This window comes from Hibiscus syriacus, unplaced genomic scaffold (assembly GCF_006381635.1).
Source record: "Hibiscus syriacus cultivar Baekdansim isolate YM2019G1 unplaced genomic scaffold, ASM638163v2 tig00110903_pilon, whole genome shotgun sequence".
NCBI classification, from domain to species: Eukaryota; Viridiplantae; Streptophyta; class Magnoliopsida; order Malvales; family Malvaceae; genus Hibiscus; species Hibiscus syriacus.
The window spans coordinates 479,110-501,731 of NW_024062906.1; the positions used below are offsets into that span (position 1 = coordinate 479,110).

The 22,622-nt window shown below is 33.9% G+C and overlaps 3 protein-coding genes across 3 annotated transcripts; 1 reads left to right on the forward strand and 2 right to left on the reverse strand.

The window, feature by feature from the left end:
* Window positions 1–1,436: 1,436 nt before the first annotated feature.
* On the reverse strand, window positions 1,437–20,622 carry LOC120146206. Its single transcript, XM_039159839.1, has 4 exons — window positions 20,605–20,622; window positions 15,962–16,688; window positions 15,763–15,888; window positions 1,437–1,447 (listed from the first exon to the last, which is right to left on the reverse strand). Exon 2 carries the CDS (start codon window positions 16,663–16,665, stop codon window positions 15,994–15,996), a length of 672 nt encoding a protein of 223 aa, XP_039015770.1. The 5' UTR covers window positions 16,666–16,688; window positions 20,605–20,622; the 3' UTR covers window positions 1,437–1,447; window positions 15,763–15,888; window positions 15,962–15,993.
* Window positions 7,959–8,650, reverse strand: LOC120146209 (photosystem I reaction center subunit V, chloroplastic-like). Its single transcript, XM_039159841.1, has one exon. The coding sequence runs from the start codon at window positions 8,590–8,592 to the stop codon at window positions 8,101–8,103; it is 492 nt and encodes a 163-aa protein (XP_039015772.1). The 5' UTR covers window positions 8,593–8,650; the 3' UTR covers window positions 7,959–8,100.
* LOC120146208 (THO complex subunit 3-like) lies at window positions 11,836–15,409 on the forward strand. Its single transcript, XM_039159840.1, has 12 exons — window positions 11,836–11,969; window positions 12,034–12,129; window positions 12,794–12,923; window positions 13,153–13,244; window positions 13,351–13,419; window positions 14,100–14,157; window positions 14,239–14,338; window positions 14,412–14,469; window positions 14,552–14,651; window positions 14,724–14,781; window positions 14,862–14,961; window positions 15,225–15,409. The coding sequence occupies exons 1-8, from the start codon at window positions 11,907–11,909 to the stop codon at window positions 14,413–14,415; spliced, it is 612 nt and encodes a 203-aa protein (XP_039015771.1). The 5' UTR covers window positions 11,836–11,906; the 3' UTR covers window positions 14,416–14,469; window positions 14,552–14,651; window positions 14,724–14,781; window positions 14,862–14,961; window positions 15,225–15,409.
* Window positions 20,623–22,622: the final 2,000 nt, after the last annotated feature.

The following is a 22,622-nucleotide window of genomic DNA, read 5'->3' on the forward strand; positions in this document are numbered from 1 at the left end:
AACAAGAAATAAATGATAGTTTGATAATCCTCACACAACAAGCTTCCACTGGAATGAATAGTAGGGATTGATTTAAGGATGCTATAACTTGTCTCTCAGGTAGATTTAATCTATCTAAACTTCACTTGCTCGACAAGGTTTGCTGAAAATGCTCCCGCTATCTCTAGTCAAATGAACCTAACAGAATAGAATGCCACGGCATCTCCTCTCAGTCTCAGCTATGGCATCCTACACCATTGATAACAAACTACCCTTTTTAGTCATTGAAATCATATCTTAGTCTCTCTCAAGTACTAAGGGATTAGGATAAAGTATTACTAGGGTGGTTCAAAGTTAAGAAAATATTATATCTCATTGCTTATGTGGATCTTTTCTTGTGTTTCTCTCGAATACTACAAGTAATATTAGCTAATTTTCTCTTGAACACCTAGCCTTCATCTAAGAAATGGACACTCTCATGCCTCTTACAAACTTAGACGATGAAGCATTCATAAACAAAGCAAGCAAATACAAAAGATAAACATAAATCTACCATTAAAATAAAGTTAAACATTCATCAAACAACCCCACCAAATAAAGTTAGTTCATGATGGGGTTTGAATCATCCATAGAACAAGCCATGAAATATTCATTCCAAACAACCCAATAATAAATTGTAAAATAGCAACAAAAGGAAGGGAGAAGAAGCCTTCGACGCACGCCATCAGAGCTCTCCTCAACCACCAAGACTCACCTTAGCTCACTAGTTCCTCTCATACGTCTAGCTCGCCATTCCTTGGAGCTTATCAATGAAGGAACACCACTAGAAGAAGAAGAATGGGATACGGTGAAGAAGATAAGAAAATGTTATTCAAAATTTCTCTTCTCTTCTCTCTCATGTGAGATGTAATATATAATAAAAATATCTAAGGGTAATAATAAGGTTATTTCGCTCAAAATACCCCTAATACCCCTATAGTCACTCCTTAGGCGTGAGTCTTATCCTTATAGGTGGCGGTGGTCCCCAGTAGGCAGTTACAGCCATCATTCATGTGCTCTACCAGCTGTCTTTTTACAAAAATATCTTTTTGTCTGTTTCTGCGCCAAAAATGCCAAGGCATTTCAATCTGCTTCAGCAGCTTGTGATGTCATGACATTCCTTCCCAGTACGACCTTCTGCTTGTTATTTCCTGTACACCATAACCAATTGCACCTTTCTCTCATACAACATCCTTAAAAGATAAAAGAGCAATACCACCACAAATGCAACTAAATTATCCTAAATGACTAAAATGAGCTTTTAAACAAACAAAAACTTAAGTAAAGAAGGCCTAAAAAGTAGTCTTTTTAGGAAGTTATCAAATAGGTATCCCCAGGGGGACGATTATTCAAGATTAAACTTATTTACATGAAACAATGTAATTAATGCATGATAGAATTATTTCAATGATTCTCTTTATTTCTTCTTCTTCCATTCGCTCCTAGTATGCCCCAATTATTCGAATTCTCTTGCAAAAACTTGATTTGCAACACTCCATCTTGTCTTTCTTGTAAGAAAGGTTCTCGTCATCCGCCTAGGATTTATTGAGGTTGGGAAATGAATGTTGGTTCTGTGTCTAGGAAGGTAAATGTGTGACTTTAAAGTTGTTATTCTGAAAAAGGTAATTTTATGAAAATGTTATTTCTATTTGGGAAGGTAAAAGTATAGGTCTTAGTGCCTCGGGGAGGATAGGAGCATGACTTTATGGTTTTAGGGGGAAGGTTCGGTCTTTTGGTAGTAAATGTGTGTTATTTCGGGTAAGGAACCCATCAATGGTTATTTCGGCTTTGGATGGGGTATGAAAGGTCTAATCTTGCCCCTTGTCAAAGATCTATAATTAATGAAGTAGTAAAAGAACCTTCAATTCATTCGATATTCAAATAACTACAAGATTAAAACTTGATTTATTGCTCATAACCTAAAAAAAGCCATAAGTTCAATCAATAAAATATTTATCGAGTATGCAAAACACTAAAACACGTTCAAACAAAAAAAAGCCAGTGACATAAGGCTTCACGGTGTGTGGAAGAACTTCTTTTTTAATTGGCCCCAGAATGTCTCATTACGAGTTACAGGTCAATACCCCTGGGTCAAACAAAATCTGGGCCTTGTTTCTCAGTGCCCCATGGATCTCGACGACGTGCATCAAACTTCAAACGGTGCTAACATCACGTCCATAGCTCTCAATCCTCTTTTGGTACGAATGGGGTGACTTCTTCTTACCTCAAAACTTCTATCACGGGACTCTCTGCAAGTTATTCCTCAGATCTGTGATTAATCCATGTTGAGATGCTATGTATACCATGTAATATACAATGTATATATGCTAATGCAAAGATGAAAAAATGTACATACAAATGCTAAGATGCAAAAATGAGAGTGCAAAATGCGAGATGAAAATACAACAAGGAATTGATCCTAAAATTAATTGTTCCTTGAACAATTCTTGAAAAACTGACAATGTCTTGGTACACTGGGGAAGTGAAAATATGGTCCGTCTGTAAGTTATCCAGTACCTGCGAGCATCTGGGTATTGCATCATTTTCGACTCTTCAACTTCATCTCCTACTTTCATAAATCTTTTGAGCTGGTTCATGATCTGCAACAGTTGGCTTCAGCATTGAATCTTCTTGAGTCCATCTTGTTATCTCAGCCGGTATACGTCTGGGTATTTTCCTTAGTAGATAGACTATCTCTTGACGCTATTCGATCTACATGGAGCATCTTCGAAATTCTACTGAACCCAATTAAAGGCATTCTTGTGGCATTATTTTTCAAGAACCTTCTAAACGATCAGTTATTTAAGGGATCAATACCTTTGAATGATATGTCATGTTCATGCAAAAATGTAATAAAACCAGACAAAAGGAAATCATTGTTAGTAGAAACAAGACAAAAAGAATCAAGTTAGTTGAAATAGTTAGTCTAAGAAATGTAATCTCAGCAAAAATAATTAAATATGGCTCAAAGTTTAGACTAAAAATTAAATCATACAAAGGAAATTAAAAATTATAACCGCATGCGTCCTAATTCTCTTAGGTTATCCACATGGCTCTAGCGGGGTAGGCTTCCTAAATTCTCTATATGAGGCAGGGTTCTAGCAAAGGGTTCCCAATCCATCTTTACAACCAACTAAGGTTTCCCCCGATTATGGCCCATTACAGACTTGCAAATCAGATTCTACTTAGGGAATCACACCGCTAAAAGCGTATCTCACAACTGATATCCGAACAGACAACTTAGGATGCTTTCCAGAGATACTTTATCAAGCCCATACAAGGAAGCCCAATGCTCCTTGTGAGGTGTGACATTTCTCCCTACTTAGATAAATCGGGTTTGAGCTCGGGTTTAGAGCTATGATATGCAACAGTCCTAAATATTCACATAAGTGTAAGCATTAATCAGAGAGAAAATCTATTTTTTCTTTTTGAAAGAACATAATAAACTGTAAATTAAATAAGATCGAACTCGTAATTTTCGAAATAATAAACATAGGGTAACCAACTCGTGGCTCGACTCTTAAGTTGTTTAAAAAAAGTCCCCAGCAGAGTCGCCAAGCTGTCGACACCATTTTTCGCCCGGGCGGGGAAAAGACCAATACCGACTCAGGGGTTTTCTCTTTGAAAAGATTTTTCAAAATGTGAGGAGTCGCCACCAATCATTTAAGGTGAGATTGGGACACCATAAAAATTAGGTGATTTTAATAAAACGTTTTATTTTTATTAAAATATCGAGCTTTAGGGTCTGCAAAAATCTAGAAATCATGTTTGGGAGTCAGTTACAGGGAAGGATTAGCACCCCCACAAGCGACCAAAAATTGGTACCTAGTTTATTACCCTATATTTAAAATCAAAAATTTTGAGTTCGGTCTTTGTTTAATTTGAAAATCATTACGGATGCAAAGTTGAAAAGGGTATTCGTTTATTGAGACCGATAACATTCTCTCCCAAGCGTAAATACGGGAGATCAACTATTGTACCTAATAATCGAATATTGCCTTAATTTTAGAAAATCATGGTACGGTCTTTGAAAAGGATGTCGACTTATTTCGGGAATCACCAATAGTCACCCCCTGAGCATACTTGCTGGAGATATACCATTAATTCCCTAATAAGTGAACATTGTCTTAGAGTAAAAAAACAATGCAATCAAACAAAATTTTATTCATCCTAATTAAACTAAAAGTAAATTAAGGCTTTTTTCTAACTTAAGGTGTCAAATTATGAAAGTTAAAGGACTTAAAGGCACACACCTAGATTTGTAGGTTCTAATATTAATCCTATTTAATTTTAATCAATTATTGAATCGAATAATCGAGATGGTCCTTTTAGCATTTAGACGAGGGCCAACTCGAATTATCCCCTAAATTAAAAGGACTAGCGTGAAATCTAACCTAAAGTGGAGACTCTATTATTAATTTTAATTAATTTTAATAAATATTATTTTGAATAATTAAATGGGAAACTCGAGCAAAAGGGAAGACTAAATTAAGAATTCACCTAATTAAAGGACTAAATGTGAAATCAAGCCTAAGATGGAGGCTCTAATATTAATCTTAATTAATTATGTTAAAAATAAAATTCTAATCGAAATTCGGGGATTAAAAGGTCAAGACATAAAAATACTGATTTCGAAAAGATCTAAAAGCTTAGGACATAAGTTGATAATTTCTAAAATTGTTGACTAATTTAAAAGCTAATTTTTATCTAAATTATTGAACCTAAAGTATTTTTAGAAAATATTAATTATTAATAAATTTTAAAAGTCGAGCAATCGATTCGAGTAATCGGGCATCTTATGCGAAAACTCGACTCGAATTGCTCCCTAATTAAAACTAATATGAAATCCTAATTTCTAAAATTGATTCGAACGTTATCTAATTTAAAACTAAATCTAAGAATTAAAGCTATGAAATATCAAAACAATTAATAATAAACTTAAATAACAAAAATAACAAAAATAAAAAAAAGTGAAAACAACAAGAAATAAAAAATAAAATAAATATAAGTACAAGGACCTAATTGCATAAAATAAAATAACAGTAACTAAAATGCAAGAAAATAAAAGTTAGTAGTTAAATAATAAATAAATAGTGACCAAAATGAATAAATTGCAAATATCATATCCAAATCATAATAAAATAAGAAACATAATCCAAACAGTGGCTAAAATGAATAAACGTAAAAAACAGTGACTAAATTAAACAAATCAGAATAATAATAGTGATTAAATTAAAATAAAATAAAATAGAACGAAAAAAGTACAATAAATTAGAAACGAAAGGTCCAGTGACCAAAATACAACAAATAATAAAAAACAGTTAAATTATAACGAATAAAATAGCAAAAATAATGACCAAATCGAGAGTTAATAAAATCAATATGCATATTCGAAACAAATAACAAAGCAAATGACCAGAGTGCAAAAGAAGCTAAAATACGAGGAGGTTAAAGGTGATTTTCCCCTGATAGTGACCAAAGCGTAAAACACGTTAAAACTGGGAGGACTTATGCGCGATTTACCAGAAACAAGTGGCCAGAATATAAAATGGGTATTAAAATGAGGGGCCCTAGGCATGATTTACCCATTTTTCATACAACCAAAATATTTCCCCCTTTAGGTAACTCTTCCAGGAAAGCTTATCAAAGCTTCAAACACACCTTCGTCGGCCACACACCGGCCCTCACACACTGGCTACAGGGCCCGTGACCAACCTAAAACAACCAGTGACCTCGACCATGAACGGAGGAGGACCGACCGACTTCTTGAATGGCTGAAACTCTCCCCATTCTCCTCCTAATCTCACTCTTTCTCTTCCCTTTCTCCTCCCTATTCGGCGGTTGAGAGAGCTAAAAAACGAGCCTTAATGTCGGCCACCACCCTTGGCCACTCAACGGAGAACACTCGAACTCCGACCATACGTCCGAACCGACCCTCAACTAGACTTATCCTTCTTCCTACTCTCCTCTCTTCCTACACGGAGACAACCAAAAAGCTAAGGTCGTAATGGCTCCCTCACCGGCCACCAACATCCGGCACTGCTAGGCCACGAGCCGACCTCTCTCACACGTCAGCCACCGCTCACAATGGCCACTCCCATGCAACCCATGAACCCCCCGAAACAGAAGTAAAGACCACAAAAAAGGAAAAAAATGAAAGCAAAAATGGAGAGAAAAAACAAGTCAAAATGGGGTGTGATTGATACATGGGTGGTTGGGGTATTAATAACCCAATTGCTACTACTTTTAATTTTTTAAAATAATAAAATAATGATAAAAACAAAACAAAATAAAATAAAATAAAATAATGGTGTTTACATTATCCTTTGTACTTAAGGTGGAATTCCGGAACTATTGCATCAGAACATAACCCTGCTAACTTATTATTTGGAGTACTTGGGTAACCTCATCACTCTCATGTAGATCCCTATCTCTAATGTTGAACTTAGGAGTACTAACTTGATGTGGGTCGGTCACACGAACCCTCTCAAATGACGACGCAAAAAATCCTTATAGTCTCATACTTAGCTTAACAACCGACAAGGATGCTCCCCTAGAAAACATACAAGGGTGGAGAATTCTGCTACTCAACATTCTCTTAGAGGTAATCCTCAACTCAAAAAAGGACAATCGCTTATTCTCCCAACTCTAGACCCACAATCTTGAGGTCAAGTAACACTTACGCTAACAACTTCCCTTAGGTCAGCTACTAAATCTAATCTGAGCCCTAAAAGAATAGCTAAGGTAACCTTATCTAAACCACTAAGACCCACCGACTAGGCACTTGCATACTCGCGCTCAGATTCTCTATACGAACACTTTTCCTACTTAGTTCACTTGACATCACCAAGGAACGCGTGCACTTACGCCTACTGAAACCACATGAAAAATTGAGATAACTGAAAAATATACCTGACATCTCATCTGCGACTTCAACATCCTAACCCTCTCTTTGCAATCTGACAAGTGGGATCACGCGCCGTCGAACAAAAAACAGGTTGATCCGCTCCTTTGTCCTCCTACCCGATTATCAAACTAACAACTCTCTCAGGCTCTCTACCATGTTGAGTTATTGGGATCACTCCCCTTGATTAAGCTGAAACATCACCATCCAACCCCAGGCAATCTCTTGCCAAATGCGCCAAGGATCTACATCTATAGCACTTCTTAGAAATCTTGTAGCACATTTCTCGATTATTTTTTCCACAATGCTCGTACTTTGGATACCTCAAAACTTTAGCAGAGTCTCCAGAGCTCACCGTAGATGGTGAAACAAGTGGTTTCCTACGGGACCCTACGTCTGACCTTTGACCCAATTAGGGTGACAAAGCTAACGTCACTCTTCTATGCTTACGCATAACTCTGGTCCTCTCTATGACTGACTGTGATTGGTCTATTGATACACTAGTCCTCAAACTTGGGACGCTAGACTCACCCAACAAAATCTTTCTTGTACTTTGCATTCTCTCTACGGTCGTAACTTGCCATACCAACTCTAAAAATACTCTAGGCGGTTCTACCACCAACTACTCGGATCTCAAGGATCATTCTTTCTAGTCCTTTTAATTAGGTTATTCAAATCAGCTATTTGTTTATTTATTTTTTTAAATATGTGTCAAAAGGGTCAGTCAATTGTGGTCTGACGTGGTCAAATAAGTTAACCAAATATGCTAATATTAGTCCAGCTAAATGATCAATATATTATAAAATGATAACATTAATTATCATTTCGTTATTTTTAAAATTTAAGCACTGAAACAAGAAATTTGCGATCTGCAATGGGACGATTTCAAATCAAGTTACGACAGGTAGGAGTAATACGTATCAGGATTTTGGCAGAGCTTATTATTGCATTAATTTAGCTGCTTCCTTCACGATTTCTTGTTAGCAAAATCAAATTTGTGAACCAAGTATGATATGCATCAAAGAAAACCCAGAAATAAAAGCAGGAGAAAAGCATTAGATTTTCTTTTCTTTTTAAAGAAGAAACACAAGAGATCCAATTTCCCCCAGTAATAGAGGAAACTACACAAGGGCGTACAAAACAAAGCATAATTAAGAAGAGGAGGCAGAGGATCATGATCAGAAGAAATTGGGGTTGTAGCCGTTGCTGGAGGTGGCCAAGATGTAGTAAGCAACGATATGACCAATGGAGCCCCAAGCAAGAACATCGACGATGTTGAACCCCACCGGATCATTGGACTTGAGAAGGCTGACATACTCCTTGGCTCGTGTGTCACCCGCCTCGAAGTGAGTCAACCCATTCTGCTCAGGCACTTGCTTCGCGACGTTTTCCCTCTGGAAGTTGAAGAACACGAACCTGCCCAAGAAGAGGGAGACTGCAGTGCTGATGCTTATCACGACTGGGGCACTCAGCTCTGCTTTGACGGCGAGCCTAGAACTGGCACCGGAGCTTGTTGTTGCGATGGCGATGGTTTTGGATGAGGGCTTGGCCTTGCTGAGGGGGCGGAGGCCTTGGAATGAGATGGCGGAGGGGGCGAACTGGTGGCCGCCGCCGAGCTTGTTTTGGACGGTGGAGAAGATGGGGGTTACCAAGGCGGAGGAGGCTGCCATGGTGCCTAATTTGGATTGGAAGAAAATAAAATTAGATGAGATGATTTTTGAGGAAGTGGTGGTGTAGATAAAAATCATATAGGAAAAATAAGCGGTGGTAGAACAAGGAAAGGAGGGAGGAGAGTGAGGATGAGATTGGAGAAAGATTTTGGATACTTACTTGGCTTTGTTTCATTGGTTTCCTTTGGATAACACATCTTTGGTTCCTTCCATGTCACAACACAGGACCATTTTTATACATTTTGGTGTCTAATTAAATGGTGAAAAATTATATTTTCAATTTAAAATTTTGAATACTAAATTTTAGTATTCAAATAACTAGTAAATATTAATATTCAATTTATATTTGGATAATAGAATATTGATAATTTGTAAATGAAAATGAAAATATATTCAATTTTTTAAATAGATATATGTATTTGGATTTGGATAACTCAGAAAATTGAAAATATAGTCAATCCATGACTCAGAAAATCGAAAATATTTATGTAAATTAATGATTTTTTAAAAAAAATCTGACCTTTAATTTTGTTGTCTATTAATTTAAAGATTAAATAAAATAAATATAGTTTTAAATCTATTAAAAATTATTAAATTTAAGAGTTAAATTTTAGGCTTAAGGGTCACTTTTACTTTTGTAGAAGATTTAATTTATCATTTTCGGCCTTATCGTATTTTTGCATTAATTTAGCTCTTAAAGTTATTTAATTGTATCATTCTATACTCTTCTCCTAACTTAAAACCCTAAATTATAAATCATAAATCAATGTTTAGAGTTTAGATAATATGAGATTATGGTTTAGGGTTTATAATTTAAGGTTTTAAGTTAGAGGTAGATATAGAATGATGCATTTGAGCAATTTTGAGGACAAAATTAATGCAAAAATACGATAAGTGCAAAAGTGATAAATTGAATTTACTACATCGACAAAAATAACTCTTTTGCCTAAATTTTATTTTCATATTGTTTTTTAGCATTCAAAAGAAAAAAAATAGATATGAGAGCTCTTAGGATCATGAGATACTCAAATAAAACTTTAGAGAATCTCGAAAAAAAGATGGATATAGTGAGATTTTATAAGTGGGCAATTTAGCTGTTGTTCAAGATGAATGAGTGTGATATAAAATTTAATTTTTTTATATGAATTTGTGTTAACTCTAAAATTTTATTTGTATTTATCATACAAGAAAACTTTTTATTGCTAATATATATATAGCAACAATAAAAAAATTTAAATCTGTCATTAAATTATATTATATTAGTAAGAAATCTACATGCATGGAAACAAAGCATAACTTTAGTAAACTAATAGTCGGTCTGTTCTATATATATAAATATTTTTAATTTCAATTTGACCCAATCTTAATAGAAATTATAAATACAACTTATGGTTTATATATATTTTTTAGTAACATATGGTATTTATACTTTATTTTTATGATATTTAATACTTATGACACATATAACATAATTGATAGTTTCATGTCATATTTTATGATAGCATTGTACATTAGACATATGTTCTCACAATTATAGATTTTTAATCCAATATTTTATAATGATCCCTAGTGATACTGTTATGTTTAGAGCCATGATGATTATTTGTAATGATTATTTGTAAGTTGGTAAATTAAATAAATATAATCGTCTAACAATAAATTTGATTCTGATAAGTCACATGGACTTATCAGAAGTCATATCAAAGGATACTGGTTAATGGATCAAATGATAGAGTGGAAATAGAGATTTAACCTATAAAGAAGATCTAGATGAAGTATAATAGAGATGTAGAGTTTTTGCTATGGGAAATAACAAAATATCGATCTATAAATCGAAAAAAAGACATAAATAAGTCAGGTTTTGATTTAAGACATTTAAGCTTTAAATTTAGGACATCAAGCTAATAACTAAATAAGTAATTTTGTACATTTAATTTCTGTGGAAAAAATCGAATGAACAAATTAGGACATAGGCAAAGATTTTGTTAACTATCTTTTGGTCTAATAATGATTTTAGTCCCTTTATTTTGATAAAATTTGAGTTATTTTGACAAAATTTCATTTCATACTCATTATTTGTACTGCAGGTTGTATAATTACTAGTAACAGCAATTGAGAACATTACCGGCGAAACCATACAAATATCAGCAACAGTCGAGCGGCGTTGTCGCCTGTAGGTACGATCCCGAGTTGGTCTTGACTCTTTATTTTATGTTTAAGTATTTGTATTTGATTCTCGTGTTTAACAAAACAATGCCACTTAACGGAATGTCAACCCACATAGATGACAAGCAAAGAAACAACCTATATCCAACTCACTGCTCGATCGATCTAAAGACAACCAAAACGAACCGCTTACAAAGAGGGAGGGCACCCCGAACCAGATCCAAGAGCACCTACTAAAACAAGGAAGAAACTGCCAATACAATCACAATTACACTGCCAAGCATCAATGTCATCAGACCATCCAATTGAACCAAATCAAAAAGGTATAGAGAACGATGCAGGAAAGCAAACGATAAGCACCTAATGCACCTTATCAAGAAACCAGCAACACTACAGAACCTACCAAGCTTTTACATACTAAACGGTACTGCAACAGGAATCTCACACGAGCTCAACCACGGCGCAAAGATCTGATCGCAAATGCATTAGGACTTCCAACAACATCATTAACGTGGGAGAAAAAGGCAGGCCATTTACTTTTACACCAAAAAACCTATCCTTAGTAATGCCAAATCAAAAATTTGATCACCACACTACCTTTTGTTCTTGAAAATGACCTCATTCCGGCACAGTTAAATGGACCAAATAATCCCAAAAAGTGCCATATTCCAAATTGGTTTACCAGATTTTTTAGTTAATAGGCTATTCCACATGGGAAGTAAGGATTTCATGTTACCTGGGACCACAAGGTTAATATTCCCAAGAAAGCACCATTTTAACCAAACTCCCCACACAACCTCACAGTGGCAAATTAAAGAATGAGCGACTGCTGCTCCATATGACATAAAGCACAAAATGCAGTTTCGAAATTAGGCACTCCCCGTTTGGCTAGCTCCACTAAAGATGGACCTTTATGTTGTACTACCTTCCACACAAAAGCTTCTACCTTAGGTGGAGCTAAATCGGCCCATACCAAACTCCAGAAATAATCATTTGCATTGTATAAGCTCTTCGGCACGATTACACCCCCACCATGAAAAGTCTCCTGTATTGTATAAGCTCTGAAAATGTGCATAAAAATATCATTTTTTTAAAGTAAACCTACAGTGCTACAAGAAGGGTAGAACAAACCCCAGAGAAGAAGAGAAATGGAGGAGAAAGTAGCCTTCAAGAATCTGCATTGCAGAGAGTATCAAGGTCACAAGAAGAAAGTAAGTTTTTTTGCCGCTCTTTTTGTCTCTCCTAATTAAAAATTTTCTCTTTATTCCCCCAAAGGTGCATTCTGTGGCTTGGAATTGCACGGGCACCAAGCTTGCTTCCGGTTCCGTCGATCAAACCGCTCGAGTTTGGCATATTGAGCCTCACGGTCATGTAAATCCCTCTCTCTTTCTCGCCTAATTTGAATTTCTCTGGGTATTTTGAATGAATTGGGAATGGATTCGAGATGGGTCTTCATTTAATCGTTCTGATGGGTATCATTTTGCTTATGCTTTTAGGATGGTAAAAAATATGTTGTAAATCTCTGTCATTTGGCAAATTTTTGTATCTAGTCTATGTATTAATAAAGCTAAAAATGAAATCCTTTTGATTTACAAGCTCTAATCAATTCAATGTCATTTCTAATGTTTTGGTCAAATTTTGCTCACTATCGGATATGTTAACTGAGCTCAAACTGATTTGCTTCTCCAGTTGGTAAAGTTGCATCAGTGTTTTGATCACAAATTTTGACAAAAAAATAATAATAGTATCCATTGTTGGATTATGACTTTTAATTCGTAAAAGGAAGATTATATAGACTAAATTTAGAACTTCATTCAAGTACAGGGACTGATGATATATTTTGACCTTTTAGGATGCACGTACATCAATAACGGGAGTTTTAGAGAGGCTACCTACTTTTTGTATCCTTTTTATTGGTATCATCACAGAAATCGTATTTGCACAATTTATCTGAAATTAGTTTGGGTTGTATCTTTGATGTTGGAAATTTACAAATGTTGTTTTGCTAATGGTGATTTTGTAATGTTTGGTGCAGGGCAAGGCTAAAGATATTGAATTGAAGGGACACACTGATAGTGTCGATCAACTATGTTGGGACCCTGAACATGCTGATCTAATAGCAACTGCATCTGGTGATAAGACTGTTCGACTATGGGTTGCTCGAAGTAAGTGAAATGCTGTATAATGTTATTGTTTAGAAGACTTAACTGTAAGGGGAGATACTTTTATTGCTTGTACACCTCTTCCATGATTCTAATGTTAAATATCATGAATGCTTCAGTGGTTCTGAATGAAAGTTGCTTATTGGTGGCTAACTAAATAAATCGTTATGATATTACTTGGTTGCTTAACCATAAGATAGTTGTTTACTTTTGCCTGCATCGGCTTTTGCAGGTGGAAAGTGCTCCCAGGAAGCAGAGCTTAGCGGGGAGAATATAAACATCACTTATAAACCTGATGGGACACACATAGCTGTTGGTAACAGGGCTACTGTCTTATGTCATTTGGTACACCTCAAAACATCTGTGGCTTGGAACTTTTTACATGAACTTGATTTTGTGTGGCGGTAGAACAGTTTCTATTTCTCTGAAGGATGATGAATTAACTATACTGGATGTTCGAAAATTTAAGCCGATTCACAGGCGCAAGTTCAATTCTGAGGTATTTTTCAGTTTACGCTAATTTGCTCTCCTATCCTTTGTTATTTTATCACCTTTCAGAATGCATATTTTGGAAAACTCAGTGATACTTGCATTAGAGGCCTACTATTACGAGGTTTAGTTTTTACATAAAACACAAGCTTGACTATTATGAAGTCGGAACCACATTTAAGTGTGCAACGCTTTCACTTAATCAAATTGTTACCTGAGCAATGTAATGTCATCAACATTTCTTGGCCTTTTCCCGGCTAACTCTTTAGAACTAATGGCTTATCATTGGATGCAGTTGCTTAAGCTGTATGATTAAAAGGATGAATAACATTTTTGTTATTCTAATTCAGCTGTTGAGTCGTACACTTCTTTTTCAGGTTAATGAAATCGCTTGGAACATGACCGGAGATATGTTCTTTTTGACAACAGGAAATGGTTGGATCAATTTCTTTCTTAGCAATTATGCTTCTCTCCGATTCAAAAACTGTTTATTCTCCTTGATTGTTTTTCTTCTCAGGTACTGTTGAAGTACTTGGATACCCAATACTTAAACCTGTTGACACCCTCATGGCACAAACAGCTGGCTGCTACTGTATTGCAATTGATCCAACAGGAAGGTAAGGTTTGGCCTAAATCTCTCCTAATTTCCAAGCTCTGTTGCATCTTGACTTTGGTACACTTTTTTTTCAGGTAAATGAAATTGCTTGGAACATGACCGGAGATATGTTCTTTTTGACAACAGGAAATGGTTGGATCAATTTCTTTCTTAGCAATTATGCTTCTCTCCGATTCAAAAACTGTTTATTCTCCTTGATTGTTTTCTTCTCAGGTACTGTTGAAGTACTTGCATACCCATTACTTAAACCTGTTGACACCCTCATGGCACATACAGCTGGCTGCTACTGTATTGCAATTGATCCAACAGGAAGGTAAGGTTTGGCCTAAATCTCTCCTAATTTCCAAGCTCTGTTGCATCTTGACTTTGGTACACTTTTTTTTCAGGTAAATGAAATTGCTTGGAACATGACCGGAGATATGTTCTTTTTGACAACAGGAAATGGTTGGATCAATTTCTTTCTTAGCAATTATGCTTCTCTCCGATTCAAAAACTGTTTATTCTCCTTGATTGTTTTTCTTCTCAGGTACTGTTGAAGTACTTGCATACCCATTACTTAAACCTGTTGACACCCTCATGGCACATACAGCTGGCTGCTACTGTATTGCAATTGATCCAACAGGAAGGTAAGGTTTGGCCTAAATCTCTCCTAATTTCCAAGCTCTGTTGCATCTTGACTTTGGTACACTTTTTTTCAGGTAAATGAAATTGCTTGGAACATGACCGGAGATATGTTCTTTTTGACAACAGGAAATGGTTGGATCAATTTCTTCTTAGCAATTATGCTTCTCTCCGATTCAAAAACTGTTTATTCTCCTTGATTGTTTTTTTCTCAGGTACTGTTGAAGTACTTGCATACCCATTACTTAAACCTGTTGACACCCTCATGGCACATACAGCTGGCTGCTACTGTATTGCAATTGATCCAACAGGAAGGTAAGGTTTGGCCTAAATCTCTCCTAATTTCCAAGCTCTGTTGCATCTTGACTTTGGTTGCCATCTTCATTTCTTTAATCTTTATGCATATATCATGTAAGGGCAAATCTGGATATATGTACTGTCTTTAATGTTTATATATTTGTCACGTTTTTCGTACACGCAAGGTTATTTTTGTTTATTTCAGCCATCAATGAATTTTTCTTTTTCTTTCATTGAGATGATAAATGTTTCCAATAAATCCCATCTCTATTTTATGGTAGATATTTTGCCGTTGGAAGTGCTGATTCCATAGTCAGCCTTTGGGATATATTGGACATGCTTTGCGTGCGAACATTTACTAAGCTCGAGCAAGTTTCACCTGAATTTTGGAACTTTGTATCAAATTCCTTGTCGAGCCGCCATGAATAGTGTGGAATGGAATCCAAAATAAAATTTTCAGCCGACGAAGGTGTGTTCCAGATATTTGGCTTCGAAAGCAGTTAAGTTAATGATGTAGTTCTTATTTGCGTCTTCTCTGTGAAACCAACTGTTCTTAAATCATATGTATTTTTGGATTTGTATGAACATTTTCATTCTCTTAAAAAATAAAATGAATGATTTGTTTTATTATTCGAGTTAGAAAAGAATTTCTTGTACATAAAAGAGCACACAAGTCGTGGTGCAATTAAAGTTGTGTTGCCATTGAAGATCACAAATAGCATCTCCTTGATAGTAGTATACAAGATCTCAGGCTCTGAAACTGAGGAATCGCCAGTTGAACGACTGAAGAAAGTTTATATAGAATCGCCTTTGCAACACTGCTGCTAGTAATGGAGTTCATAGCTCCGAGCAGGTTTAAATAAATCATTATCGGACCACGATGCTTCATCCCCAATGAAAACGTCAAGCGGGATTCCTCCGTTACCACCCATCCAATGAAGGCCTCTGAACAAATTATCTGATATCAAAACCCCAATAAAAATGTACAAATTTTGATGAATTTGAATCGAAACGGTACCTTCGACATTCGAAGCATTGTCACCAGTCGTATCAGATTCCACAGAGCATGAATTTGCAGACCGGCAAGGCCAAGCCCGAGAAGCAAACAAGTGCAATAGTGATCAGGTACTGAGAGCACCATGTTATAGGCTTCCATTTAATCTCAACGCTCGAGCTCTTCATCCTCTTCCCAATGTGAGGCTCTTTCGACAAATCGAAGTTTTCCCCTTTCATCCTCAGCTCCTGAATACACCTCGTGAGTGCCCGGTTATCGTTCCGCTCCCTCTGCAACTGCTTCCCCACTTTCCAATACCTGCAAAGCTTGACCTGGACCAAAAACACAAACACGAGTGAAGTCGAGAGCGAAACAATAGATGGCACCCACCATTTCCCACAAGTGCGATGGTGCTCTTCCGCACCGACGGAAGACGTGAACAAGATGTTGAAGAAAATCCCATGGAAGATGACAAAGAAACAACACAATTGGAAGATCTCTCTCTTGATGGAGTCGAGCCTGGATTCCTTGAGGGCGATTTTACGACCGAAAAGGTCTTCATCTCTTTGCCATAACTTGAGAAGCAAGAGATGGCCCGGACTCCGGGAGATCTCCATTAATGGATGGTTTTGGATTGCAGTGATGGTGGCCAAAGCACATGAGAGCTTCTGTTGATGCTCTTCATCTACTGGGATTTCTACAATGTGGGTGTCCGCCATTTCAGCCATGACTGAAGAAACAAATTACAGAAATAATTATGAATAAAAAAAATTAAAATAATTTATGCTATAGAAAAATAAATAAACGGAGGATTTTCGCAGATGAAATGAGATGAGAATAGAGAGATGGAATGCGTTTTGTTGAGGCAAAATGGGAAGAGGCTGTGATATTTAAAGTGCTTTTTTTGGGAGGGGGGGGGGAATAAAAGCGTGAGATTGGTAACGGTAACATTTTGATATCCCAACGGTCGGATTTTCTTTCCAATAATTCCCATACTTGGGCTTTGTAGGCTTTATACGAGAAAACAATGCCCAACATTTTAAATAAAAACATTAGGCTTTTTTTTTTGTCCAGGCTTTTTACACTGCATCCTGCGTTAGTATGGAGTTATTATTAAAAAATATATTATATTACCTAATTAGTAGTTGATCTGATGGAATAAATCCTTAAATTTCTTGAATATGCCTATTAAAAATTTTCTTGAATATGGTTATTAGCTTGATTGATACTGGTCTTATTATAATATCTAAGAGACTTTAGATTTAAGTGCACCTGAACATAAATTTTCTTTTAAGGATTGAAGAATTGCTAGTAATTTAAATATGTTGATGGTGAAATTTGGATTACGAGAGTGGTAGGCGATTTTTTTTTAATTTGAATAGAGGATTTAACGGATAGTTTTAGGAAGAGTGGTATGTCAATGGCAGTGAGTTGCCCCTGGTCCCTTATATAATGACTCTTATTGTTGGTTTTAGGCCTTAAATCATGATGACTACACGTAGGTTGACATGGAAAGTAGATATGATCGTGTAACAGTAAATTTGAATTTGACAAATAACATAGGCCTATTAGAGGTTTTGTTAAAGGATTGTAGTTGATCAGAGGATATGGATTTCTAGAGGCTATGATTAACAGAGGAGTTCCTATGAAGACTTCGATAGGAGGAGGAACAAAAATAGAGATATTAGTTGGGGTGAGATACAACATTTATCTCCTTAGTCGAAGAAATCTCATAAAGTGATTTCACCTTAGATTTATGTGTAAATTCGTTTATTGCTTTTAATTTGGCCACTTTTCAAGAATTGTCATGATAATTTTCATTGAACAACATGATGTTCATACACATATCACTCCATAATTAATGTATTCAAGATGAGCAATGTAACACCTCACAAATCGGTATTGAATTTTCTCGACATTCAGTGATCATAGAATTTTTTTCGATATGTTATTTAGATATTTGATATTTTAAAAATTCGATTAATTTTATTTTATAGTATGAATTAAAGAACAATTGATTTTTGACAAAAGTTCGGTGACTAAAATAGAATAGATAGAGAATTTGAAAATTTTAATAAAAATGTGGAACTTGGGTACTAAAGTAAAAAACATGAGAAAATTAAATGGCTAAGGATTCATTAGACCATACAATGATTAGTTCAAATAAAAGAAAAAAACTGAAGGACTTGCTTTGGGATTCCACCATTTTGAAAAATGGTAAATAAGCTACTTAGGTGTTGTGTTTTAGTCCATCTTCTTTAATTGGCAAATAGAAAGGCTCCTTTCATATTTTTCCTCCCCAAAATTCACCATGGTAGAGAGAAAGCTTGAAACCTTAATTTCTCTTTCTATGATTCAAATTCCATTAGTCACTCAAATTGAAAAGCAAACACATATTTAGAATTCTTATATCATATGTTTTTACTTGATACCCTTTATTTCAAATTCCATTAGTCCATTTTGATTGTCATCTTACATGTGTCAGACTTATAAAGTTTTAAAAACTTTATTTTAAAATAAAAATTATAATTTATTTAAAAAAATGTGGAACGTTTTTCGTTAACATTTTTTGTGTCTAACGTTTTCAACGTTTGATTTTTAAGTACATGGGTTGTAACCACACCATTAAAAATTATTGTTATCGGACATGGGTCAGACTTATAAAATTTTTAAAAAAATTATTTTGAAATAAAAAAATTATAATTTATTAAAAAAATTCTTTATAATTACAAAAAATCAAAACTTTAAAATCCTTGATTTCAAATACATTTGCGACCACCGTCTACCATTTTCGCCATTATCTTCGTCATCAAAAAGTCGCCTACCCATCGTCGCTCACCCATTAACCGATCATTGCCCTTACCCTAAACCTCATATTCCTTAATCTCTAACCTAAATTTAATGAGTAGAGAATTTAGTTATAATTTAGTCCCATTAATCTCAAATATTGAGAGGGAGGGGGACGACAAGAGGAAGGGAGGAAATTTGAAGGGGGGATTACAAGGGAGGCTTAGGGGTGGGTGGTGACTAAGGCTGTAAATGAGACGAGACAGATCGCGAGCTACTCGAAATCGACTTAATCAAGGCTCGATAAATACTCGAATCGAATGGACTCGAGATCGAGCTCGAGCTCGACACGAGTTCTTAACGAGTCGAAACGAGCTACTAGATATTTGACTCGAAAAGCTTGTGAACATCTTGAAAATATAATATATTAAGATTTTATTTTTTAAAAAATAAATTATTAATAATATTAATATTTATGTATTGATTTTTTTTAAATACAGTAAGATTTCATGTATTTAATCTTCATATTCGAGTTTGAGTTTTAGGCTTCAATCCAGTTAAGTTTAAGATTTTTTTTTTCATTTCGAGCTTTTTCGAGCTGCTCACGAGCTTCAGCTTAGGATTTCGAGTTCGAGTCAAACTTGAAAATTTTAAGCTCGCAAGTTTCAAGTCGAGTCGAGCTCCATTTCAGAGTTTTCGAGTCAAGTCGAGCTCAACAATACTCAAGCTCGACTCGGCTCGCTTACACCCCTAGTGGTGACAAGGAGGACGATCGGGAAGGGGAGGAGATTTTTTAATAAGAATATTATTTTTATTTTTTAAAAGAAAATAAAAATTTTCAACAAGATATAATAGTGACATAGGTTATTTAACGCCCGAATTTAATGATGTTATAGTCCAGGCTCCTAAAAGTGTAAGGTTAATAACGTTAAACACCTATTTTTAAAGAAAAATTATTTGGATACCAAAAATTAACTTTAAGTATACTTTAAACACTTATTTTTGCATTAAGGCTCGTATGTTTGGTATGCATTATCACTATATGCAAGAAAATGTAGAAATATTATTTATTGTTTCACTTAGAGTAATTGGATGACAAAACTATAGAAATAAGTATTTTTGGTAATTTTTTATGATTATTGTTATTGTATGAATTGTTGTTGTGATGACAATAGTTGGATATTTAGTATTTTTAATTAAATAATCTAACGTAAATGGAATTTTTATAAAATGGTCCTTGAACAATAGCATTGTAAGAAGTTTTTAGAGCCCGGGATAAAAGAAGAGGGCATTCTTCCGGGATAAAATGTCTTGCTGCAAAATAAAAAATAAAATAAATAAAAAGTGAGCAGGTTAGATTCTATTTATGTTCGTTTATTTATATTAAGTATAATCTCTAGATCCATTTAAAATATTAAGACTTAATAAATTTTAACCTTAAAGTCGTTAATATTTTAAAACCCAATTAATTTTAAACTGAAATAAAAAATACTCAAATCAATTAAAGAAAATATAAATCTTAAAATTATTTGGAAAGAAAAAGACTCTTCTCAAATATAAACTCAATTAATTTATGTTCATTCTTTTGTGTTCGTTTATCATTTTAACGAACGAACATAAACAAGCTAAATTTCTTAATTAACAAACACGAACAAGAAATTATTCGTTTAGTTGTTTGTGTTCGTTCGTTTGTTCGGTCAAAGATAAATGAACGAACATGAACATACACTCGTTCATATTTGTTAGGTTCATTTACAAACCTAATTAATGTAAGTGGATCCCAACCCTATTTAAAATATCATGCTTTTTATTTAAGTATTTAAAATATTTCTTTTACTAAATTAAATATTTAAAATATATTATCTTTTATCTAAGATATCTAAATTAATGTATGATATTGATTAAAAATACTTTAAATATCTAAATAGATAAAATAATCTATATGTATCTTTTTTGAAAAAAAATATAATTACCAAGGGAAAAGGTAAATATTTAATATATTTATTTTGATAAAAAATATTTGCATTATTTTTTAATAAATTTATTATAATTTGTTTTATTATTAATCTTATGTCTATTTCTACTTATCTACTTATCTTAAATCTATATAATTTTTTACAATGTATAGTTGGATATTATCTCTTTTAAATATCTACTATGACTAAAAATATATTTAGATATTTAAATAAAAATTATATATATATATATATATTTAAATAATTTTAAATGGAAATATAAAATTAAAGAAGTAATAAGAAATTAATTATCCAATGGACTAATGGATGCCACGTATGCTAACTGAAATTGAATTGTCAAATGTAGAGACAGATACGTACCCTCCCTATTCCCAAACACATGTGCAATAATTGTTACATGCGAATAAAACAATTCTTAAAAAGTAATTAACTTTTACTTTTTAAATTAAATTCTCAAATCAAAATTAATGGTGTACTTGAAAATTAAAGTAATTAGAAATTAAATAGATAAATGTTATATGATTGCATAACTATTATAATTAATAAGTCTCGTTAGATGAGGTGTAATTGAATTCTTAAAAAGTTAATTGAAAATCAAAATAATTATGTGTGTAGTTATTAATAATAGTTTTTAGCAACAAGTTCACATCTTTTCGAGACGGGCATATGTTCATCATAATTATTTTTAGCTATTGACAGACGCACACACTCGCAGACGTAACTGCTTGAAGTCAATACCGAGGTCATTTGATAAATTCTTCTAAAAATCGTGTCTCATTCAAAAATTTATGTTGTTAGGATATGTATATCCGCCTTAAAAAATGTTTTTAGATCTACCACATGTTTTCAAACCTCTTCTTTATTTATTCTTTTGTTAATAGTTGAACTAGAATGTATGTAATTACATTTTGTTAATAAAATATTTATAATTTTAAGTTAGAACATAATTGAATTGGACTTTAAAATGTGATTAGACACAAATTTTGGAAGAAGTGGGGGAGGGCTATGCTTAGTTCCATCATCGTGGGTTTAGATTATATGACAAATTTTGTGTCTAATCACATTTTAAAGCCCAATTCAATTAAACACGTTTTTTTAACTATTTATACGCTTCATATAAAGTATCAGGGAGTAGCATAATGTTAAAGAAAACATTACAATACCAACAACTAGTTGATTTAGTGAGATGAGACACTAAGTTCCTTAAATAATGTCAGGGGTTCGAATCTTGACGTTTGTGAATGGAGCAAACTGAGTGGGAGGGTCGCTCTCGCCTCTGCAGTAACCGATCTGGATTAGTCAGTCAATAGATCGATATCAGTGATTAGAAATAATATAAACAATTTGATTGAGCTTCTAACCATTCAGTACTTAAAATTTAACGTGTTTGATCATTTAAACCATTTAAATTTAATTTAAAAATAATTAATTTAAGTAATTTTCAAATTAAGTTAAATGTTATTCCATAAAAAAGTAAATTAATCAATGACTAGACAAAGTAAGGATGAATTACGGATAATTTTTTTTAAAAATAGGTTGAGTCACATTTTGAAAAAGGTCATGTCAGGTTCGTATTTAAGATGAAAAATATTAAATTCGACTTGACCTGAGATAATAATATAATTTTTTCTCTATATATTTAGAAGTAGTTGTTATAATACTCTCATGTTTATATATAATTTTTTCAATTAGGTTTATATTTTATCGAATATTTTTTTATATTCAAGTCATTTTGAACTAAATATATTTCCTTTTAGAAATTTGAGTTAGTTGAAATTTCTATTGAATGATGTAAAAATCGAATCAAATTTATATTAACTAACCCAACCTTCTCATCTCTAGGATGGATTTACAAATAATTGTAGTTTTGAAGATTTAAAAAAAAAACCTGAATGATAAAGCAAAACATACTAAATATAAAG